At 41.0% G+C, this 25571-nt stretch overlaps 1 protein-coding gene across 1 annotated transcript; it reads left to right on the top strand.

Annotated features, from left to right (window-relative positions):
• The first annotated feature begins 289 nt into the window (after positions 1–289).
• taf2 (TAF2 RNA polymerase II, TATA box binding protein (TBP)-associated factor) lies at positions 290–23585 on the top strand. Its single transcript, XM_072680214.1, has 26 exons — positions 290–625; positions 712–766; positions 1355–1515; positions 2697–2815; positions 3295–3436; positions 3601–3832; positions 4265–4449; positions 6107–6220; positions 8905–9004; positions 9828–9913; positions 10193–10328; positions 10541–10695; positions 10813–10927; positions 11114–11223; positions 13373–13438; positions 15701–15953; positions 16406–16546; positions 16664–16774; positions 16863–17056; positions 18075–18214; positions 18943–19012; positions 19202–19311; positions 20230–20438; positions 21155–21316; positions 21475–21581; positions 22494–23585. Exons 1-26 carry the CDS (start codon positions 576–578, stop codon positions 22783–22785), a joined length of 3615 nt encoding a protein of 1204 aa, XP_072536315.1. The 5' UTR covers positions 290–575; the 3' UTR covers positions 22786–23585.
• The last annotated feature ends 1986 nt before the right edge of the window (positions 23586–25571 follow it).

Raw genomic sequence — 25571 nt, forward strand, 5'->3', positions numbered from 1 at the left:
TAAGTAAAGCAAAGTAACTTAAGCGTCAGTGTCAAAAAGTAAAAAAAAAAAAAAAAAAAATACTGCAGCAGTTATCTAGCTTAGCTATCAAGTGAGAAGGGTTCAGCTAGAGACATTTAACAGCAACTGTATTTAAGCTGTGGATTTTTACAGCGTTGCATTGTGTCATTTTAGACACTTTAAGGAACAGCAATTTATTTCATTTAATTGAATTAAAATTGGATTAAAAAATTGAATTTAGCTCGTTGTTCCGTTTCCCCGTTTGGTGGCGCTGCCACTTTCTCCGCCGGAAAAGAAAGACCTCCGGCTTCACAACATCCGGCGCGCTCGTTCCTGGTGTGGAGCTCCACAGCGGAGGGAAACGGGTCGAGATGAATCGTTTAGCTAAATAAGTGAAACCACACTGCGTTTAACATTTAAACTACTTCATTTGACAGCATTTAAAACAGCTCGGTTTAATCGCTTACTAGACTCCCGGCCGCTGCTTCAGCGCTTCAGGTCTTCAGACTCTTCAGACATGTCTGAATAACACACGGCTTGTCTGTCTGACCGTCCAACAACACGACGTTGCAGAAATGAACCGAAAGAAAGACAAAGGCTTCGAGAGTCCTCGACCGTATAAACTATAAGTATCTAATCTAACGTTTGCAGCTGAATTCTGTGTTGACTGAGACCGAGGTGTGTTTAACTGTGTTTTCTGTACCCCAACACAACCCACCAGGTGGTCTGCATCAACAACATCAACTTTCAGAGGAAGTCCGTCATTGTGAGTGCTAGTTCCTCAAAGTTCACATTTCTCATAATGAGCAGAGACCCTTCTGCACTTACTGGTAACGTTAAGAGCTCCGTCTGTCCTATAGGGCTGGGACTGTAGCCCACCAGACACCTTCCACCAGTGTCAGGGGTTCCACCAGGGTTTGGATGGTAGTCTCCAAGCACAGCAGTGACCCTGACATGGTGGGAGTGTGCTAAAGTGTATCTGGGGCAGCGGTGGCACGGCTTGGTAGAGGGTGGTTCAGTGCATCGGTAGGTGGTCTCCAGTTTCTGCACATAAACAAGCTGGAGCCACAAAGCAGGGCTCTGTGAGGGTCCTGTAGCTTTAATCGGGAGCAGTATGAGCATAAAAGTGTTGGTCAGCATTTCACAGTTACAATTGTGGTGGCATAAATCTGAAAGCCATGCTTTGTGCTTAAATGGCAGGATTCTTTATAGACCTTATCACCTGTACTATTACAGACCTATCACACCCTGTCGCATTCTTTTGGAGGAATACCGAATGCTCATCATTGTGCAGGCTGGTTGTCATGATCATGTTTGTATGGTATTTAGTTAATGCTATATTTGCTTGGATCAGGGATATGTGGAGCTGACCATCTTCCCCAATGTGGTGAACCTCAACCGCATCAAGCTCAACAGTAAGCAGTGCAGGATTTACAGAGTGCGAGTGAATGACTTGGAGGCGCCGTTCATTTACAACGACCCCACGCTGGAGGTCTGCCACCATGAGTCCAAACAGTAAGTCATAGTGCTTTCCAAACTTCCCCCAGTCGTATTTTACGTCTGCTTACTGCATTGCACTCGTGCCCTTGTGTGATACATATTTGAAGCCCCACCAGTTTGGATGTATTCATTCACACCATATTTAGCCACGTAATTATATTTGTTATATGTTCTAAATAAAGACTGTTGTATGCATGAGGTTTTGGCACCGCTGGTCAAAGGATGTTTTACTGATTTTCCAAGGCACGACAAGTTTATTTTTGTAGCACAGGTTGTTCAAGGTGCTTTATATTAATATAAATATAAGAATGAAATACAAAATATAAAGTAGAATAAATGAATAATGAAAAAATATATTAAAAAAAAAAGATTAATTAAGTGGAAGCTAAAAGTGCTGTGTCGATTTTGGAACTGGAGCAATGTGATCAGTTTTCTTGCTTCTGATTAATCTCTTGCAGCAGCAAGGTTTGTCCCCTGCTTAAAAATAAGTGAACAAATTCTCTACAGAAAACACATCTGCACATTTTAGTACACAAGTACTGTTTATTTACTGAATTGCACGTATTGGGGGTGTTGGGGGTGTGTTGTGGACTTACTGTCCGAGTGACCCTCTTTCGCAGTTGAGAGAGAGAGAGAAAGAGAGAAAAGGGAGCATTAGCAGAGAACGTGTCTTGCTGCAGTTTAACTGCGTCTGAGTAGCCGAGGACTCGTTTTAGTCCTTCAACTGGGACTCGTCAGTGCTTTGCCACAATTCAGCACCTTGGAGATTGTCTCGGAAGAATCAGTGTACCTCACGACACCTCACGAGACCGTTTATGCCTAATTTGGAGCATGTGCCTGTGTGGTACCCAACAAGGGTGCTGAGCTGGGGAGCCCTGGGAAACTTCAGCACCCTGGAGAGTGTCTGGCAGTTTTGGCATGGCTCAGTGTGTGTTACTAACAAAGCATAAAAAAAAAAATGTTATGTTAATTAAATGAGTGTTACAAAAAGATGCCAGATCAAAGTTTTTTCATATTATCCTGAGGATCTTCTCACCTATTCTCAACTAGAAAAGTAACAAAACATCATTTCGATAGAGGTGTCCAAACCTGTATACAACTGTCTGCTTTAATATCGTAGCTGTCTTGTTTAGAAGTCTAGTGTTTGTGTTCTTGAATCCAGTCCATTACATTCTCACTGTACTTGTGCCCTGCAGGCGGAACCTGAACTATTTCTCCAGTGCTTACACTGCAGCCGTCAGTGCTGTGGACCCAGATGCAGGAAATGGAGAGCTGTCCATCAAAGTCCCATCAGAGCTCTGGAAGCAGGGAGATGGTAGGCTATGCTGTTCCTTTGCAGTACAGTTGACAGATGTCTTTTTCCTGGGCAGTCTGCATCTAAAGCGTAACAAATACTGCCTACTCAGAACAGTATTACAAGAGAGTTTCATGTCTGAATCGAGTGCATAAAACACTGCATGCTTAGGTACCACCGTTTAACCAATCTCTCAGTAAGCTCAGTAGTTTGGTAATATATTGAGGTGTACTAAATGCATGGGAAACACAGTATTGTTGCAGATATCTTCATCACAATGCTGCCGTTTATGGTGCTGACGAATGGGCATCATCATCTTCAGTTTCAGACCCAGCTGTAGAGTAGATGAAGTGATTTGCCCTAATGCACTGATGCCAGAACTCTATGAAGTCGCCCCATCTTGTTACTCTCAGCATGTCAAATAGATTTAATGAAGTTATCCTTTTTTAGTTTTTGTTATTCCTGGATGATTATTGTGAGCTCTTTGTATGTGCATACAGAATTGAAGGTGCTGAAGGTGTATATTGAGTTTTCTCTGGACCAGCCAAAGGGAGGGCTTCATTTTGTTGTGCCTGACATAGAGGGCAGCATGGCGGAGAGGGGTGCTCATGTCTTCTCCTTCGGATACCAGAATTCCACTCGGTAAGCTAATGCAGGGATATTCAGAGCTGGTCCTGGAAAGCTGGAGTTTGATCATATCCCTGTCACACACACGAAATGCTATTGTGCCAAATACAGTTAGATCAGATTTAAGTCCTTTTCCATGTACAAGATGTAAAACGCTTTTGTGTGTGTAATCTCTCCAGGTTTTGGTTTCCCTGTGTGGACTCATACTCTGAGCTATGCACATGGAAGCTGGAGTTCACTGTGGATGCCTCCATGGTGGCCGTGTCCTGTGGAGACTTGGTTGAGACCGTCTACACCCATGACATGCGCAAGAAGACCTTCCACTATATGCTTCCCATCCCTACAGCTGCCCCAAACATTTCTCTGGCTGTAGGCCCCTTTGAGATCCTTGTGGACCCTTACATGCATGAGGTGTGAGACAGAAGTTGCATTTACTTGGGCATGGTTTAGTAAACAATTCCTCTATTTCAAAACATGATGGCAGTGGAGAGAAATGAAATTGGAAGCACATTTTTACCTTTTTTTCATTGGCCACTAGGTGGCATTGTTCAAAATCAGTATGGCTGTAGGTACTGTTTTGGTGTTTGAGGGCCAACAGTGCTTCACTGGTAGTATGCTTATGTTCGTGCTGTCTGTGCCAGGTTTTGTTTGCATGCTGTTTGCCTTAGTTATAATGGTTTAGAAGTGCTGGCATAATAAAAAATGACCAGCACAGTCAATGCACATTAACTTCATAAACTGTCCATCTCTAGTTTTTCAAACTTTATCCACATGTTGATTGCCTGAAGTGCATTATAAGCTTGCGTGGCTTAGCTCTATCTAAATAGTATATTTTTCCCTTAGGTGACGCATTTCTGCCTGCCTCAACTGCTGCCACTGCTGAAGCATTCCATGTCCTATCTACACGAGATCTTTGAGTTCTACGAAGAGATCCTCACATGCCGCTACCCGTACTCCTGCTTCAAGACCGTCTTTGTCGATGACGCCTACGTTGAGGTGTCCTCCAACGCATCCATGAGTATCTTCAGGTGAGCTGGATCCTCATGGATTTTGCCTGCTCTGTTCAGTAGGTCGTGGTCACTTTCACTGCTCCTCAAAAGCCTCACTACTCATAATAATTGTTTTTATTTAATTGAATGATAACTCACAGTTTGTATAAATATTATTGACTAGATGTTAGAAGGTATTTTAGATGTTTTATTCATTGTGTCAAGTGTTTATATTGTTTGTTTTTTCAAAACAAATTTCTTAAATGATAATATATTCTAGTTGTCCGTTGAGATTTAAGTAAACACACACATACACACTCAATCCAGACATTATTTTTCATATTTTTCATGTTAAGATTACTAAACCGTATTATTATTATTTAATAAACAGTCCCCCCTTATTTTAGGGCACCATAATGTTTGAGACAAAGCAAAGACAGGTACATTAAATCAGTCTTGTTTAGTATTTCATCACATGCTTAGTATCTTTTCTGGTGATGCTTTGCCAAGCCTCTCATGCAGCCAAGATGTTTCTCTACGCCTCAGAATTCGTTGTGCTAATGCCTTCAGCACTTACATCATCAGTTACGATATGTGCATTAGTACCTGCGGGAGCAATGCTTGCCCATATCATGACACCCCACCACCATGTTTCACAGAAGAAGTGGTATGCTTTGGATTGTGGACGGTTCGTTTTTGTCTCCACACCTGCCTCCTGATGGCAGAATGGTTTCCATTCTGTTGGACAGGAAATTGAGGATTTGTCTTTACTATAGTGAGGCGTCTTGTGTCTGCCAGTCCCTTTTTGATAAATGAGCTCACCAGTGTGTTCTTTCTTCTTAATGATATTTTGATATTTGATATTTTGATATAATTATATTTTTTTTTATGACTGGGCGATATGGTAAATATACCATATCACGATATTTATCACAGTACATGTAAATCACAGACTAAAAATATCAGCAACAGATTGTAATAAACTGCTATTCAGATACTCTTCCATACAGAATACAGTAATTTTTATGCAACACTTCATCTAATTAAACCTGTCTAGTTACACTGTTAGTAATGAAACCTGTACATCGTGGCTCAGCGGTTAGAGCGCCGGGCTATCGAAAACAGGGTTGTGGGTCAATTCCCGGGCTCAGCAAGCTGCCACTGTTGGGCCCTTGAGCAAGGCCCTTTACCCTCTCTGCTCCCCGGACGCTGGAGTTGGCTGCCCACCGCTCTGGGTGTGTGTGTACTCACTGCCCCTAGTTCACTAGAGTGTGTTTGCATGTGTGTGAGTGTGTTCACTACCACAGATGGGTTAAATGCGGAGGACACATTTTGCTGTACAGTGTACACTGTACAGTGACAAATACGTGCACCTTTACCTTTTTAGCCGATCAGTGTTTATTAAGCACTAACAACATCCTCCATATGCTTAGTTGTGCTTGTTGTTATCACAATAACAACCGTACGATATACACAGATATATATATATATATATATATATATATATATATATATATATATATATATATATATATATATAGAAGGATATGATGAAGTGTGTTTTCAGGAATAATTTGTGTAAAACGCTTTTGTGGTCTTCTGTTTTTTAATGGTTGTATGAGTAGAACTAGGTCAGGACATGATTTGATGTACACCTTCCTTAAAAAAATGTGTATGTGGTCTTCTTCTATTTCAGTACAAACATGCTCCACAGTGGCATGATCATAGACCAGACTCCCATGACGCGGCGGTGCCTGGCGCAGGCCTTGGCTCAGCAGTTCTTTGGCTGCTTCATTTCACGGATGTCTTGGTGAGCTCTAACGACAGTGCCCACACCATCGCTCTGTGTTTAATTTATTTATGTTGTGGGTGACTGTGTGTGTTTTTGAATTTTTTGTCAACCTCCGCTTTGGCATTCCTTAGCCCACTTGTCAAGTTTTAATGCGTAATTTTATGTATAGCCCTTTTACCGTCTGTAAGTCTTAGCAGATTCTTTTTCTTGGTTTGCTTATCCATTCTCTTCTTTCTGTCCAATATACAAGATTCACTGACATGGTGACCTGACCTGTGCTGTGTGTGTGTGTGTGTGTGTGTGTGTGTGTGTGTGTGTGTGTGTGTGTGTGTGTGCTGTGTGGACTGTGACACCCTTTTGGAATCAGCCTTCGAGATGTTGAAATTGCCTTGAGGTGTCCAAAGCTTTGATCCGTACATACAATGCTCCCCTTTATATGTGCTTAGTGTCTAAAACCCAAATCAGATGTGGAGGCTTTGGTTCAGTTTTATTTATTATTTTTTTATTTGGACTTGTCTGAACCCAATTGGAAAACTCAGTATGCTTTGGTACTGAGAGCAGTTGCCTGCATGTAATTAATTGTGCGGTTTAAGGCTGTTCAACCCTGTAATTGGAGACAGCCCGCCAAGGGATTGAGTTCTGGCTTCTGTCGGGGCAGAGAGAAGGGGTTTAACCTTCTCCGTCTTTAGCACACTGTGAGCTCATACTTGCAGTGTTAACGCACAGTAAAACACTTAAAGACCTTTAGTTTCTTTTCCAGAGTAGACAAGCCTCTGTACTGCCAAGGACAGTTTTTTTCCACACAAAAAACCCTCAACCTCAAACCTAGTTTTTTTTGTTCACTCATTGTAACAACAGACGCATTCATGCGTTTTCCCTCTAAAGCTGACCAGTGCTGACCACTGCTCTTCACAAACAGCTTTTTTAAAACTGGCACTCTGAAACTCTGTGTAGTTAAAGGAAACTGGCTAGTTTTACTACATATGTTTTTGGCTTTACTTATACCATGTTTATTAGAGACCATACAGAGTCAAAACTAGGTCTGGGAAATATTATATGGTACTGAAAAGTTAGTTCTCATAGGCAGTGTGTTGCATGCTGGACAAATGATTGGTTGTGAGGTAGGGCTGCAACAAAACTATTTTAATAGTCATATATTCTATCAAATATATCATTATAAATATGCACATAATAGCATTCACATAATATCATTTGCACTATGCAGCTATCAGCTTTTAAATTTAGCTTGGGGTTGTTTTATGCATTTGCTAACTAATAATAAAGACAATAAAGAGATAATAATAATAAAAAGCCAAAATATTTGTCATGTCAAAATTTCAAATCAAGGATGTGCAAAGTAGCAGCAATAAAATATAACGAAACGAAATCAGTTCCCAAAAAAGGTAAACAAATATGATACTGTAATTTTGTTACTGCTTTGTTTGTGTTAATTGCTTTTTTGTTCTGACACGGTCTGGCCGGAGCCACACTGTTGTGGTTATATGTTCTGCTTGCAGCATGAACCAGAAAGCTGATTGGCTCTTTTTGTTGAAGGACGTAAACTGTATTCCACATGGTTATGAGTAAAATGTGGTGCGTCCCAGACCACCCCTGCTTAGCGCAAGAAACGCACAACAGCGTCCCCAAGTAATCAACCATCTAATTAGTTGCCAACTAATTTGGCTGCCAATTAGTTGTTGCACCCCTACTGCGAAGACCTGAGCAACTTAGACAAGCCAGGCCTAATTCAGATGCCTGGATCGGCGCATCTCCAAAACAGCAAGTCTTCTAAGGTTTTCCTGTTCAGCAATGGTGAGGATGAAGACTGTTCCAACAGAAGACCTACTGTGGCACAAGTCACAGGAATGTTTAAAGATTGTTAAGAGAGGAATAGGTCATCACCCCTGCTGTGTATGGATCTGCGTAGCCACAGTCAGACTGCCCGTGCTGAGCTCCTACAGTGGGTATGTGAGCTTCGGGCTGGACCTTGGAACGAAAGGTTGGAAGAAGGTTCCTGGGCTGATGAGTTCTGTTTTCTTTAACATCATGTGGACAGCCAGATGCGTGTGCACCGTTTACCTTACGAAGTGATGGCACCAGGAGACACTGTGGGAAGCCAGTGGAAAGTGTGTGATGCTCTTGGCGACATGCCACCTACCTAAACATCATTGCAGATAATGTACACCATTCATGGCAGTGGCATTCCCTGATGGCAGGGGCCTCTGTCAGCTCCCTGACACCTTGCTCACGTTGGGAATGGTTTCAGGAACATGACGAAGAGTTCCCTGGCCTCTAAATTCCCCAGATCTCAATCCTATCAAGTGTCTGTGGGAAGGAATTAGGTTTACTGCAGCTCCACCACGCAACATATAGGACCTAAAAGATCTGCTGTTGCCTTCTTTTTTCAGATTTAGCAGGGCACCTTAGAGGCTTTGCAGGGACCATGCCTGGATGGGTCTGAGTTGTTTCAGCTGCACACCGATGACAAACTGCATTATTAGTCACAATGTTTTGGCTCATCTGTGTATGTGAAGTGGGCTTTGAAGCTCAAACCCTTCTGTCACTCAGCAGACATATTGAAATGGTGACTGTTTAGGTATAACTGGTTGAATAACTTATTTTCAGATGATCAAATCTGTGTTTGCAATATTTGTATGGGATGCACGTCTCTGTCCTTACACTAACTCCTCTTTGGTATGCAGGTCTGATGAATGGGTCCTGAAGGGGATATCGGGCTACATATATGGCCTCTATCTAAAGAAGACTTTTGGTGTCAATGAGTATCGCCACTGGATCAAAGAGGTGAGGACGTGGGGGGAAAGGCTGGTTTTAGATTTGGAACAAAGCAGCTTTATTTCTAGGGCTGTACTGACTCAGAATTGTGATTTGGCCGTTCAGTACGTCTTTTTTTCTTATATGGGAACATAATAAAAATCGATAAGAGACACTTATATATAATATAATATATATATATAATGAAAGATTGCAGAGTATTTTAATTACCGATTTGTGGAATATTGAGGCAGACCGCTCTTCTTCTACAAGCTTATTAGGAGTCTGTGTATTTCATTAATATAAATAAATCTTAGATGTAAACAAAAATAACTAAACTGTGATTTAGATATAGAAATATTTAAGATGAAAAAGCAAATTTCTGTCCTCATTTTTCTTTCTGCCCAACAAATAGCTAATAGGTTTAAAATGATAGATGCCTGGCCTATGTAAATCACAAGGCAGATGCATGGTCATACTTTTCTGTGTTGGTATTCAGCAGGGATGTACATGACATATATTTTGAATTAACCTGTAAATAAACTTACGACCTGCATTAAATCTGCTCAGATCATTAAAAAATGGCCTTTAGCAACTTACCCGTTTCAGTTTCTCAGCTTTATCTTGCCACAACAGCGAACCATTCATGTCGATTTTTATTTAGCGTGCATGCTAGAATATCAAAACTATATTTATGATTCCCATTATTTATAAGTCTTTGTTAAAATGAGATCCTTGTGCATTTTTGTAAGCTTTTGTCTGTTTTACAAAAATAACTTTCAGGGAGCAGCCCTATCCATTTCACGTGGCCTTTTTACTCATTGCAATTTTTTGTTTTTGTGCTGTCCTGCAGGAACTGGACAAGATAGTAGATTATGAGCTGAAGATGGGTGGTGTCCTGCTGCACCCCACTTTTACAGGAGGAAAGGAGAAAGAGAAGTAAAGCATGGCATATCTATAGATTCAGTTACTTACTTAATTTACTAACCACCAACCACACATTGTTTTATCTGTTTGTTTTATTTACAGTACACCTAGCAGTCCTTGGCTTTTTTGCCATTTATCACATACATGCTAAAGTAAAAAGAAATTTATAAAGCTGCTCGCATATTTTACTGACACTTATTCATTCGTACATAGCCTGTCAGTGGTTTGGCAGATACCCCTGCAACCCGAAAAAGGAAATGAAGAAATATGGTCTTTTTTTCGTTTATTCAGCCCAGCTCCCCACTTGCATTTCTCCATCAAACACCCTCACACGCTGTCCTGGGAGTACTACAAAATGTTTCAGTGCAAGGCCCACCTGGTCATGAGACTGATCGAGAACCGGATCAGCATGGAGTTCATGCTGCAGGTAACAGAACCACACATTATCAGAGGGCTCCCTATTCAGGTTCTTTTATTAATAAGAGGTGAAGGTTGGAGTCCGTAGAAGAAGAAAAAAACTTCACAGAACAGGTAGTCCACACCAAGTGATTTAGCAGGTGCCGAGCTGGAACTGCCTCCAGAAATTCCTGGCATGATTTCTTCAGAGAACATTGTTAAGCTGGTGACTTCATTTCTCAGGTGTTCAATAAGCTGCTGAGCCTGGCCAGCACAGCCTCGTCGCAGAAGTACCAGTCGCACATGTGGAGCCAGATGCTCTTGTCCACCTCAGGCTTCCTCAAGTCTATCTCCAATGTGTCAGGGAAGGACATTGGGCCCTTGATCAAGCAATGGGTGTATCCTTTCCAAGTGTTGCTTTTGTGTTTTGCTACAACTTCTTGGTGTGCTGTACTTTGAGCTCTTTGAGGGACTGTGCTGCCTTATTATTCTGCTTTCCTTAATGCCTGTCTCAGAGACCAGAGTGGGGTAGTAAAGTTCTATGGTAGCTTTGCTTTCAACAGGAAAAGGAACGTGCTGGAGCTGGAGATTCGCCAGGACTACACCTCCTCTGGCACCCAGAAATATGTGGTGAGTCAAAATTCACGTCTCCGTGGGTGGGTGGACGGGAGTATTATTATGTAAGGTAACTGCGGGAATTTGATTTAGGGAGGAGAGAATTTCATGCGTGCACGGGTGTTCTTGGGTGGTCCTAATACGTCCAACTGTGATGTTACGAGAATGGAGTTGTATGTAATATGCCTGTGTTTTGTGTAGGGCCCCATTAAGGTGACTGTTCAGGAGCTGGATGGATCCTTCAACCACACTCTGCAGATTGAGGAGAACAGTCTGAAGCATGATATACCCTGCCATTCTAAAAGCAGAAGGTACAGCCTCTGACCTCTGTACCATTTAGTGCTTTCCAAGATTAAAAATTTTGTTATTACTAGGGGTGTGCAATATTGACAAAAAATGATATCTCGATATTTTCAGCTATTCTTCGGATAACGATAATTAGACAATACTTTTCATCATTTCTTCAAAATGTGTTTGTAAAAGTCTTGCATTGCACTAGCGTGTTCTGCTTAATTATTTACTTCAAATTTAAGCATTCAAGTGAAAATAATACAAAAACTTACATTACAAACACATTCAATTGTAATATAATATGAATGTACTATATTTAGATTAATTTCATGTTATTTGTCATGTTGTTTTAAGTTCCAGATTTTTACTTTTTGTATGTTTAAACATCCTAACAAATTCAGAATCTATTTCACTTAAACTGTAAATTACGTGACTGCACTGTTTCTTATAGAAGTTTACAGGGGTCACACTCTCTGGCGGCGGCACAGTTCGTCACCCCTCTACGCTTCTAGGAGAAACAGTGCAGTCAGATAATCTGATAATGGCTCTGTCTGTCAGAATATGTGACAGTATACAAGTAGAAATCTCAGGAACTACCCACTGAGGTCACAGAATTCGACGCTCACAGATTTACGGTCCAACAAGTCCTTGGCTGGTTTTGGCTTGTAGTGTGCAGCGGACTCCCGAAGTTTTTAATAATCTACATATTCAGCACAGAGGTTAGTTTGCAGATGGTGAAATAAGTTCGCTCTCAAGTTGTCTTCAATTGCAACTGATTTTCGAGATGGTTTGCAGAAGGCAGTCTTTTGAGAAGCCTCTGTGTTTTCTAAGCATAAAACACCCCCAAGCTAGTGAGGACAAGCCAGGTCTACATCTAACGACAGGGTGTTGGTGCTTGTGTTTTGTCTCCTAGAGCAGTTTGGTCACTCATTGTTAACTCCAGTCATTCCTAGTTTGTGCAGCGGTGCACTTGTAGGCTATGTTTGCGCGCTGCATGCACTCTTAAGTCTTTTAAGGCGTGTTTTTGAGTGGTTTCCACAAAGTTTCCGATGTCCGAACATGATTGAAACAACAATTAAGATACACACTTAATCACACACCCCTAGTTATTAGCAGCAGTATTTTTGGGTCCGATTCCAATTGCATTGGATTCAATTGTATTGCATTCGCAGATACTTTTCAAGAACTTGTAGGATGCTACATTAACTTTTCCAGACCAAGTTGGCAATGTATAATTGTGCAGGGCTTCTGTAATCTTAATAATAATAGTAATATTTATTTATTGTTAACATTTTTGTGTATATTTTTATATATCATTTGTATGCAGTATCTAAACAGTTGTTAAGGTGATTAACTTTATGTGGAGGAGACACATGCTAGCCTTTACCCTCAATAGCATGGTGTGCATGTATGCAAACCTTTTGCCTTTTGGCTAAATGATGAATGTTTTGTTCATGTGAATCATGTTGATTTAATGAGCTTTTAATTTGGGATGGGGCGAGTCCGCTGCCAGCAGAGAATTCGGAGACAAAAACCCTCCTCTCCACCAAACACAACACAGCTTTAGCTCACCCTCACTGGTCTCCCAATCCCCAGATTATATGTAATTCTTACAGGCCAATCAAAACTTAGACAGTGCTTCCGTTTCGAAATGAAAAAGAAGGTGACTCATGAAACATTTCATGAGCGCTAAAGTTGATTTAGTTTAGTCATGTTCGCATTTCCTACATCTTTGTAACGGTGGTCAAAAGAATAGGTTAATTTTTGCAAATGATCATTGCTTCAAAAGCAAGACAACCTGCTAATATTTAGTTTTGGTCGGAAACTGATGTAGAACTTAAGAAATTAATGTTGATTTCTATGGACTGATGGAACTGCTTTGAGAGTTCAGCCTCTATCCTAAAATTGCATTGCAAGCAATGATTATCTAGCTCCAAGCACTGTGCGTTTTTATAGAACCAGTAGTAAAACAATGATGGGTAGTGCTTTTAGACTGGCCTTGCTTATATTAATGCAGTCTCAAAAGGAGATTTTTAAGAATTCCTGGAATTTAACAAATGAAATAATTCTGAAGCAATATTATAGTCCCAGCATGAACCAGAGCTTTTATCCAGGACTGATATGTCACCTTGTCACGAGTGCTTTTTAAGGTGTTCCTTCTCTATTCAGGAACAAGAAGAAAAAAATCCCCCTGATGAACGGCGAAGAAGTTGACATGGACCTCTCAGCCATGGAGTAAGACTCTCCACCTCTTCCTCACCTTCACAATTTCTTAAACGGCACATCATGTAGCAATTTCACCTTAAAATAACAGCTTCAAAATCATTTTGATGTTCCACTGACCTTTAATAGGGAGAATGACATCTCTGTGATTGCAGGAATGCCTGTCACTGCACTATGTAACAGGGGTGTAACAGTACAAACAGTACAAATATTTGCACCAAACCGGACGTCACAATTCGGGTCACGTAATCGTACTTGGAAAACACTGTATGTGTAGCCTATGGGCTTGTGCAAGGACTGATGAGCAAAGCAAATGTGAATAGTTAGGATGATCAGATACAAAACAGCTCATGTGCTGCTCGCTCTACCATTGTTTCGCTCAACAATCTTTAATTTGTGCTGAGAAGGAAACCCAGCAGTACCGGACAACAAAGATCAGAAGAAATTTGCCCGTGTTAATGTGTTTGTACTAAAGATTAGTGCTGAATTAATCACGTGTAAATACAGCACAAATTAGGGTCATTATTTGGTTATTAAATAGTATTTTAATAAAAGTCTTGACATGAAAAGATTGGGAAACCATGTCTTAAGCTGTTTATTGCTGTCAGCAGGTTAGCCGCATGTCATGCTAAGCTTATCTCAAGCTGATTGGGGTCTAAAATGAGTTTATTTGAGGGGGTATTGTTGCTTTTTCCTACTTGTACGGACCTTGTCCTAAACCATGATATCCAAAACCCTGGTGTGAACCGAGCAGAGACTTCTGTGTACTGGTGCACATTTCTATTAATTTGGTGGAGATGCAGGAGACCTCTCATGAGAAGAGGGTAGTGTTGCGTAACCAGAGTTATATTTGTATAAAGTCCTGTAATATTACTCTATCTTGTCATTCAACAAGGTTCTTTCACTTATGTTGCTGCTTCTTTATCCTTCAGCATGTGAGCTGAATGTGTGTATAGATGACCATGAAGAGGAGCTTTTTGTATTTACGATAGTAGTGTACAATGTAATTGCACTCCCCACTTGTAGGGGGAGCCAAGTCTTAAAAAAAATACCAGTTCTTGCATAATTCTCCTTTGAGCTGCCTGTGGGCAAACCTGTTTCTGTTATTTCTGTGTCTTAACTACTGTCTGCAAAAAGAAAGCTCTTAAATATTTAGCCAGTATAAGCCAGTTCATAAGTTGTCAGTACTTATCCTTCAGTCCTGACAGTTGTAGTTGTAGGTCAGCTGATGTGTTAGGCTGTTGTATCTCAGAGCTGGGAAGGCTAAAGACAGGAGAAGGGCCAAGGGAGGCAGGACAAAAGTAGGCAGAACAGCAGCCATCTTCAGCAGCCAATGGTGAGAGGAGAGACTGAGGCTGTGCTATGGAATCATTTTACCAAAGTGGGTAGAAATTAGTCATTTAAGTTGATTTGAGAGTAGTTCTTGATCTTTCTGGATAGAAGCATCTATTAATGTCGTAAATATAAGAAAATATAGGGTAAAAATATAGGGTAAATCTGCTCACTGCTCATATGTCTTTATAAAGAAATATCTGGAAGGGCTGATTTTATCAGTAGCATTGCAAAGTTCTGACCAGAATTGACCATAATATTGGTTTATGCATAAATTTAGATGCTCCTGTTCAGATAACTTGTTGTATTGATTTTCCAGTTACATTTACATTTATGGCATTTAGCAGACGCTCTTATCCCGAGCGACTTACAAGGTAACTCGTATTACAGAGTTGGGCCAATGTAGTGTTAGGAGTCTTGCCAAGGACTCTTATTGGTGTAGCGCAGCATAGTCACCCAGCCTGGGAATCGAACCCCAGTCTCCCACATGGTGTGGTAGCTCAGTGGCATGTAGTGGTGTTATCTGTTGCGCCACACCAATACACTAGTTGAATACACAGTTGAATATAAGGGAATAATCCTCAACAGGAAAAAATAATAATAATAATAATAATGAGGAGATTTCCAGCACTTTCCAGCATTTTAGAGCATCATTCCTGTTTATTTGCTGGATCAGATGAAGCATGGTTCCGATCCGAAGCACACCTCAAAATCAACCCAAAAATGCTTCACTGACCACAGAAGTGAGGTTTTGCTATGGACATCCCAGTAAAGAGACATTTTCAGATATATGTTGCTTATTTATGTTATTGTACTTGAAGTTCAGATCTTGAATGAAAGACTAAAAAGATATATTTATGTATTTAAAAATAAATGTCAAATTCTTGGTGCTTTAGTAACGCCATGCTATACTAAACTGCTTCTTTCTGTGTGGACCGGCAGCGCGGACTCTCCTCTGCTCTGGATCCGCATCGATCCAGACATGTCCATCCTGCGGAAAGTGGAGTTTGAACAGGCTGACTTCATGTGGCAGTACCAACTGCGTTACGAGCGGGATGTGGTGGCTCAGGAAGAGGCAATTTCGGCTTTAGAGAAATTCCCCACCGCTGCCTCTCGCCTAGCCCTCACCGACATCCTGGAGCAGGACCAGTGCTTCTACAAAGTGCGCATGCAGGCCTGCTTCTGCCTGGCCAAGGTAAAGAAAGAAAACTGTCATTTTAAAGTTCCACATTTATGGAACACGATGTCCAAATGTTTGTGGACACTCGAATAAATGCATTCAGGTACTTTAACTTAGCACATAGCACATAGCCAGTGTAGCCATATCCTAATAGGCTTCCTTAAGGTTTGAAGGATAAGATATCTCCAAGTATCATCATAAGTAAGTTTGATCTCTGGTGACGTCGGAGACCAATCCATCCATGTTTATCCCTGTTGCTCCATTACTCACTGTGAAGCTTATGAGCTTCTGTTAGCTGACATATCAGAATTGACAGTTGGCCTTCTCCTCCAAGTGTATCCAGCTGTCCATTGACGTTGCATTGGCATCAGTTTGAAAAGAAGCATTTAGCTAGCTTCGTGTGACGTGGACAAAGCACCCTCCCCCAGGTTATGGGTTTCATTTCAAATCAAAGGTGTTTGTTGTAGATCGCAAACGCCATGATGAGCACCTGGACAGGCCCTCCGGCAATGAAGTCTCTCTTCACCCGCATGTTCTGCTGCAAAAGCTGCCCAAACATCGTCAAGACCAACAACTTCATGAACTTCCAGAGCTACTTCCTGCAAAAGGTACTGTATGCTGTGATGTCAGTGCCAGCAGATTGCATTGACTGGCCACTTGGCAATATCACATCTTATCTCATGAGCTATTTTCTTAATGTGCCTGTTTTTTTTTTTTTTTGTCAGACTATGCCAGTGGCCATGGCTTTGCTCAGGGATGTGCAGAACCTGTGCCCTAAGGAGGTGCTGAACTTCATTCTGGACCTCATCAAATACAATGACAACAGGAAGAATAAGGTAAGACCTGATCGAAACGCATCTTAACCAGCACTCAGCATCCCTGCGCATCATTGCAGCATTGTAATGCTTTCTTCTGACTGTCCAGTTTTCAGACAACTACTACCGCGCTGAGCTGATTGATGCCCTGACCAACTCGCTGACCCCAGCCATTAGCATCAACAACGAAGTCCGCACAGTGGACAGCCTTAATGCGGATGTGCGGCTCATCCTGGAGGAGATCACTCGCTTCCTCAACATGGAGAAACTGCTGCCCAGCTACAGGAACACCATCACTGTCAGGTACAGAGATTGGCGTGTGTCTGTCTGTATTCCCTAAGACTGGTTCTTTCATTTTTGTGGTTGTTTTTTGATCATTTTGCCCAAGACAGGGAAAAGTGTGGGCTCAGCTAGGTAAAGCAAACAGATTTCACCTACTTTGACTAGCTGATGCGCTGCTTAAACTAATGTTTAACAAGGTGGCGTCTTCACTCACGTGTCAAATGGAGACTGTGGACTGACCATAGTTGACCTTGAATGCCCAACAGATTGATATTTACTTTGCAAGGTCGAATTGCTTTTTGTGTACACACAAGAGCTGCTGCAGTGCGGGCAGCAATTTTTATATCTCATCTTTTGTTCAGATGAACTTATAAAGGCCTTTGTTCAGTGAATGCTGGAAGTCATAGCTAAAAATGTCGAGCTGTGTATGAACATGCAGAATATCAGTGTACAACTGCTGTGTTTAATGAATCCAAGTTTGTGTTTACTGATTGGGTTCTGCCCAACAAGCCTCCCACACCCAATCATTCTGGCTTCCAGTAAGAAGCATGAAGGTTGGTCACCAAAGCAAACTCTACCGTTTATTTTGTTGCTGTCGTCCTACACAACTCTTTCAACATGTGTGTATGTTTGTTCCCTGTACAGCCGTGAACTCTCACTGTGCTGGTATGGTGAGGGCTTAACTTTGTTCAAGGGTTAAGCTTGTACTAGAATATCAGCCCACTGAATTAGTGAGCTTTCCCTATATTCCATATCCAGACATTTTGGATGTTGTATTCCTAAAAATACATTCTTAAAAAGGTCAGGTTTATCGCCGTGTTCTTTAAGCAATGCCTTGAAATGGTTCTTCACATTCACCCATCTCAATTACAAACATGGTCCTTTATGGAACCAACAGTGGTTCTTCTACGGCATCCCTCAAAGAATCATACATAATGCCTTTAGTTTCTAAGGTAGTCTTATTTGATGCAAGGTCAAAGTCTTTCTGCTTTAACTCCATAATTATGTTTATCGTTTTACCATCCTCTCTGTGTTGCAGCTGTCTGAGGGCTATCCGGATGCTGCAGAAGAACGGCCACATTCCCAGTGACCCCAGCCTGTTTAAGTCTTATGCAGAGTATGGCCATTTCATGGATGTGAGGATTGCGGCACTGGAGGCTGTGGTGGACTATACTAGAGGTGTCTCTTTGTGCTATTCTTACATCCAAGATTACCTTACTCTTACTCAAAAGGGTTACAAAATGTACAGTTTCAAGGTTTAACTAGAAGTTATTTTGTGATGCCACCGATCTGATGGTTACATCACTACTGATGATGGTTTAAATAGCTTATATAATGTGTATAACCACATTTAGTGTTCAGTTGTAAATGCAGCACATTTCATTTACCAGCAGGATGACATGACCACACACCGCTCTCCTATTCATCGACAGGGCAGTAAATCCTTGAGAGAGCGAGCTTTTGGGCAAACTTAAGGAAACGTAAAGTTTTATGCAAGTTCTTAAGACTGTGTTCATTTTATAGAGCCATTGACAAATTGCCAGTTACCTTTTATGTGGAAAATGGAGCTGAAAAGCCAAGCATGTAGCTTTATTTGGGTAGTGGTGGACAAGGTTGTATCCTGCTGCTGGGATTGGGCACTTAAGATCATCTTTAAAAATTGATTCCATACCCATATCCTAGTCCCTATCTTGTAGACTTGTATGGAGATTAAGATTCGATTTCTTCAGATGAGAAGTTAGCTCAGCCTGACTGAGCAGTGCATGGCTGTAAAGCTTGTTAATCAGACTCTGCCAGGCTGCGCAGTGGGGCTGGCACTGAATGAGGACCTTGTGGACCTCTACAAGCCTAATGGTGGTGTGTATGTGTGTGTGGTTTTTATTGACTCTCTCACTGTTTATTGACAGTTGAGAGGAGCGCAGATGAATTTCAGTGGCTGCTGGATATGGTCCAGAATGACCCGACTCACTACATCAGGTCAGCGATGTTACAGCTTCTCATTTTTCTTATGTGTATAAGCATTTTCCTTTTCCTTGTTCCTGAGTGATCATATACTATCAGTGTGTACTTTTAAAAATTAATTAACAGTAATTTGCCGAAGCAAATCAGAGAACTTTTGTTTGGTTAAAATTGTGGGGTTTTTTTTTGTTTTGTTTTCTCTCCCAGACATAAGATTCTTAGTATGCTAGCCAAGAATCCACCCTTCACTAAGGCAGCAGAATCTTCCCTGTGCAACGAAGCTCTAGTAGACCAGCTGTGGAAGCTGATGAACTCAGGTAGGTCTTCAGTAATGAGCCACTGGGAAATGTAGTCCTAATCATGCTCTTGTCGTCTACATGTGTAACCTCAAGAGCTGCTCCCTCTCGCAGTGGCTGCAGAGGTTTGGCAGGCAGTGAATAGTACTATAATGCTGGCATCTGACATTATCCAGAGAACATATTGATCTCTGCTGGTAGCCTCAGAACAGTTTGCTTTTTGGAGATTTCTCAACATTTTACTCTGTGGGGAGCCTTTTTTCCACATGCCACAAACCAGCTATCACCCCAGATGTCCAGCCTTTTCAGCCATCCTGTATCTGTAGGTACGTCTGTACCAGTAGGCCTCAAGACATGGAAAATCTCATAAAAAAGATTTAATAACAAACATGCAGTGCTTTATAACATGCTTTCGATGACTGGCTTCACTTCTTACAAATTCAGGCAAATGTGTTCTTTCACAACTTCTGGCAGTGTTTTAAAGATTTCTGCTCTTATTGTAATAGGCTTTATTATGTAAGAGCTTGATCCTGTCCTTTAAATGTTTGCAGTCACTCCTGGAAGTTGAGTCCAGGCCTGCAGTTTGTGTAATTTGCCACCTTTGCATTTGATTAAAGGTCTAAAAGCATTTAATGCTAGTTTGGTTGAATGTTTACACAACTTGGGTTTGGTCATATATTGAGGGATTGTGCTGTTGCCACCCACAGACAACCCATTTTGATCATAGTGCTTGCTAGTAGAGGCTCTTTCAAGCTTTATTACATGGTCCTTGTGTCTAGTCATTGTGACTAGAGCAGTAATCCCAATAAAAAAAAAAAAAATGTGTGAGTGACCGCTTTGGTAGTGGTTTGATGCAGTTCGGGTATCTGGAAGTTTAAACTAACTGTGCACACGTGCTTTTGTCTTTTTTTTTTGTCTGCCTACCTTTACATGTCCCAGGTACATCTCATGACTGGCGCCTGCGTTGTGGTGCAGTGAATCTGTATCACACTCTTTTTGGACTCACCAGGCCCTCATGTCTGCCTCTTCCTGAGCTTGGTTTGGTGCTCAACCTGAAGGAGAAGAAGGCTGTCCTCAACCCCACCATCAAACCCGAGCAGGGCCCTGGAGGTCCAGAGCTGCCACCGGCCATGGTCTTCACTAGTAGTGTAAGCTCACAATGAATTCTTTCATTTTTGCTTTAGGGTAAGCTAGTTTGGCAACATGAAGAATCTTTCCTTTAGTGAAAACCTACTGTGATGTGATTTCATTTCTTACACTGTCACTCAAATTCCTTTACAATTCCAGTAAAACAATTAGATCAAGCCATTGCAGGACAAATAATTGAATCCTTTTTCTTTTTATCTGGATTACACATACATTGATTCTACATTATTTACTAATGAAATGTGGTGTGATTGTTATCAGAGTTACATAGTTGTCAAACACAATCTAATCTAAATAATAACAAACAAACAGTTTGTCTTTTATTGAGCAAAAAGACAAGATATCAGATATCCACTGTGCAGGCTAGAAAAAGTAAGTGAACCTCTGAATTAGTAACCTGTAGATCCCCATTTAGCAGCATTTACCTTCACCTATTGTAAAGGAGAACAACTTTTCTGTGTTTTTAGTTTAGTAAAATTGTGTTTGTCCACATTTTATTAGTAATTAATTAAAAAATCTAGGTAATTCCAATAAGTTCTCTTACTTTAACTGTGCAGCTGTACAGCGGGTCAGTGTGAAAATACATTGTTATCATGACAACGTACATCACAGTATGCTCTTCTGTCAGTACAATATTAAACGCAAATATGCAGTAAAGTGAAGGGGTACTGGATTATGTCTGAATGATTGAACCTTGTCTCTGATTGGTCCTTTCTAGCTAGAGGAGGAGCATGTTGTCATGGAACCCTTGTTGGGAGGCTTGGCTCTAGTGCCAGGTCTAGGTCTGAAGAGGAAGGCAGAGACTCCGCTGGGTTCACCCCCTGAACCTGGGCAGATTTTACAGGAGGAGCCTATGGTTAAGGGAGCTATCAAGAGCAGAGTGAGTATCACACTTGTTCAGAGCTGTAATCACAAAAATCATATGCTTGGACACTTCTCCTTGTCCAGCCTTTGTAAGACTGCAGTTGTGAGAACAGTACATCTGGTTGCTTCTTTTCTGTTTCTAAAATTCCCACAATCCATAACTTTCTTCCTCAGTTTCCAACCCAAGATGAGGAAGATATTGATATGGACACAGTTCATGACAGTCAGGCCTTTATCTATCACCACCTCAACATGCTGGACAGGCCTTCCACACCAGGCAAGTCAACAACGCATGTAATATCAAATTGTTTAATGTGTAGAAGACACATGTGGAGGAGTGAAGTGACCACCCACAACTAAGAGCAGACATGTTTCAAAACAAATGGGTTTTGCTTTCCAATTCACTTTCCAAATGAGCTTCCCCTCATGCACAACTGTACATGTACATGTGTTGACAAGCTAATAGAACAGAACCATGGAGGGAAAGATATGGACTGAGGCAGTAGAGTAATGTTACAGGATTTTACACAAATATGACTCAAGCTGCACAGTTCTCATGAAAGTCTCGTGCAGCTCCACCAAATTTACCCAGAGTGGCAATGACGGAAACGCCATTCTCCCTATTACAAGTCAGTGTACAACAAAATATCATTATTTACGATCAAATATTACATTAAACTGCTACATAATTTTCTTGAGTTGAGCTGTATTTGGTTCCACCGTTATGTAATGTGGTCGTTTCGGACTGATTTGCTTAAACCTTTGTAAATATTAGCACAGCTAGAGTGTAAATAAAAATCCATCCAATCTATCAGACGTCTGTTGTTCTTCAAACAATCCTGGGGATCCTCTTTCATTTTAAAGCTTAAGGTTTGGCTTATTGCAGATTGTAGAAGATCCTAAATTCACGTTAAAATGAGACTCACCTTAGACTGGGTAACAAATGGCAAATAGGTGGGCATATTCTCTACATGTTTGATTTATTTATCTTATGAAGCAAAAAAATTAGGCCATTGTTCGTTCTAATAAACTCTCTTGATTAAAATATAATGACGCTTGATAAATCTGTTGAGCCAAAGCGGTTAATAAAAAATATACATTACTAATGTTGAACTATCTATAAGGAGTTTGACATTACATGTAATCTTGCGTCTCTCACAATGGCTTTCTCCTATTCCCCCTGCTGTAGGAAGAGAACCTCCTACGATGGAGCAGACTTTGATGTCCATGCCGGCCACGCCAGTGCCGTTATTCAGCAAAGAGAGCACTTCGTCCTCCAAGCATGGTGGAGAGCACCACCACCACCACCACCACCACCATCACCATGAACACAAGAAGAAGAAGAAGAAGCACAAGCATAAACACAAACACAAGCACAAGCATGACAGCAAGGACAAGGACAAAGACAAGGAGCGTGACTCTCACGCCTTCAGCAACAGCCCAGCCAGTGGGCGCTCCATGCGTTCCCCTTCTCTGTCTGACTGACGTGCCGACCAGACCGAGATCCTTTAAGGACTTTTAAGGACATTTTGACATCGTTCATTTCATTTGTGAAGAAGGATGTCTTAGAACAAAGCTTAGAAAAGCTATATTTTCTTATGCGAAACCAGCGCCAGTTTTCTTCTCCTTATGACCACCCGTGGCACATCGGTGCCGTACCATGAGGTCATCAGCTGAATTAGTTACCAACTGACCCACTTTTTTGAGCCAGTGATTCCTCCCCTTACACAATTTTACCTCACACCATCCTTCTTACTAATGTAAGAAAAAGTCACAGTTTTTTTCTCCAGTGTTGTCACTGACCACACAGGACTCTCCACACTCTCAAAACCACACACGCTGGCAAACACACACATATACACACACACCTCTTGCCACAAGGACCACTGAGGCCGTCTTGCTTGATAAATGGCAGCGTTCTGACGAGTGCTTTTTACAAGGGAACTTTTTACTCTACAGCCCAATTCATTAGCTACTGGAAATTGCGGACAGCAGAAAGCTGTAAACCTAACCAAGATATGAACAACCTCTTTTGTTTTCTGGCTAAGCAGCCGCCTAGACCTGAGTTCACACTAGGAACAGTTTATTAGGGGTCTGTGTGAAGCCACATGTTCATCATACTTGACTCTTGTATTATAGTCTTCACAAGACATGTTTTTAGGTTTGTCTTTGCAATAATTTCACTGTAGTGAGTTTTTACTATGGGCTGTTGTGTCCAATACTGTTTTGCCTTCTTTTTATATCTACTATGTTCAGTGCTGGCTAATAAAAATGTATTTACTGTTTGGTGGGTGTTGACATTTCTTTGCTTTATATATATATGGGGTTTTGTTTGTCTTCTCTCATGTTTGCCCAATTGTCTAGCATCTCCATGAGAAAGCCCTACGGTCACTCAAACGTTTTCATCCCTTTGCACTTCAAGTTGAGCTGTGTTGTTTGGACACATTGCTTATTCTTCTGTGAATGCTATGCACAGCTGAACACTAAGCTTGACTTTACTTTCATATTTCTAACTGGGTTTAGTGCAGTAGCAAAGCTTTTTACCGGGGACATATACTCTCCCCAATGGTATCAAATCATACGAATTTGAATAATGAAAGTAATGGTGATGATTAATTATAGTAATAATAAAAGCAGCAGAAAGTTAATAGTTGGAGTTCATGTAATATTTAGTGTAGTCAGTAACGGAAGGGTGAGGCAGGTAGAAGGAGCTGGAGGGTGAGCAGCTGGTTTGAGGCGGATAGCAGGAGAGCCTGACGGTCAAATTTCTACCAGTGTCCGGTCAGACAAGTGGGCAGTCATTTACTCTGGAAAAGATGAAGAGATGGAATTAGTTCTGTTTGGATTTATGGAGTACAGAGAATGGGAAACTTTATTAGGAACATCTGTGTGTGTGTATACAATCATACAAATATGGCCCAGCAGCTTCAGGTAACGTGATCTCTGATTTTGAGCATAGCATGATTGCTTCTGTCGGATCTGGGATCTCTGAAGTTTAATCAAAATGGTGTAATTATTTACTTATTTATTTATTTTATTGACGGCAGGTCTGCAGACAGGCATTTTTTAGGAGAGAGGTCAACGCAGCCAGGCCAGACCGGTTTGAACCGACTTAAGGACTACAGTAACCCATTGGGCTCATTGATACCAATCAATCATCACTTGAATGCCACTGACTATTTGAGTATTGTGCTGACCATGTGCATCCCTTAATGCCCACTACTATGTACCCATCTTCTAATGCTCTACTTCCAGCACGATAATGCACCACATCCCAGGTAAAAATGGTTTCACGGTCATGACAATGAGTTCAGTGATCTTCAGGGGTCTTCTCAATAACCAGATCTGAATCCGATAGACGTGCCAATGTGCAAATGCATACACTCAGCGTGTCTAGTCCCTGTAATGATGTGCTACCAATAGAATAGGACTTTCCTCAGCAGATAAACATGAACCTACTGGCACCATGCTTAATGCCAGGCATGGGCGGGGCTGGAGAGGTTTAAATTCCCCAAGAATTGAGCTGTGTAGCAGTGGAACAGTGCTCTCTGGGATGTGTTGGGGACGAGGTGATCATCCAACATCTTGACCTCGCTAACACGCTTATATTATATCCTCACAGCAGTGCGCCAAAATCTAGTGGACGGTTTACTCTATAAAATATTTTTAAGACCCTTGATTTCAGAAGAAATACTGAATGAGCAGGTGTCCCAATACTTTTGCCCATACAGTATAGTTGGTATTCACTGAATTGCATACAATTTTAGGTACGTCATTTCTGTTAACATTTGCAGTTTTAATATATTGTTTTGAGTCATAGTGAGACCTAGCTATTTCTTTGACATGCTAGCTTAAGCATTTTATTTTAGACCAAACCAATCCCCCAAAAAAGAGAAGAACGACCTCAGACACTCTGCACTGCAGCTGCAGTTTTTCCTGTTTTTTAGAAGTTGTTTTGTTTGGTTGCTTTTACTTCTGCTTTATTTCATATTTAATCATAACAAAATAACAATGTATTTATTAGAAGGAGGTTTCAGACTCCTCTGCCCCCCTCTGTCCCTGATAGTAGATGGTCATTCACAAAAAGATCTTTTAGTCACAAACTTTTGTATATATATAAAAGTTTGTGTTTATATATATATATATATATATATATATATATATATATTTTTTTTTTTTTATTTTTTTTTTTTTTTTTTTTAAACAAAGAGGTCATTTATGAATATCTTTTAAGGATATAAATCCTAATTTACTCATGTCAACAAAACTCC

The sequence above is a fragment of the Salminus brasiliensis genome, chromosome 5, assembly GCF_030463535.1.
Source record: "Salminus brasiliensis chromosome 5, fSalBra1.hap2, whole genome shotgun sequence".
Classification (NCBI taxonomy): domain Eukaryota; kingdom Metazoa; phylum Chordata; class Actinopteri; order Characiformes; family Bryconidae; genus Salminus; species Salminus brasiliensis.

Excerpts from the sequence above, each read along its gene's own strand:
- taf2 (XM_072680214.1), top strand. The coding sequence starts at position 576 with ATGAACCGAAAGAAAGACAAAGGCTTCGAGAGTCCTCGACCGTATAAA. Across the intron at positions 767-1,354 it reads TTCAGAGGAAGTCCGTCATT|GGATATGTGGAGCTGACCAT; the intron begins GTGAGTGCTAGT and ends TGCTTGGATCAG. Across the intron at positions 3,833-4,264 it reads TGGACCCTTACATGCATGAG|GTGACGCATTTCTGCCTGCC; the intron begins GTGTGAGACAGA and ends TTTTTCCCTTAG.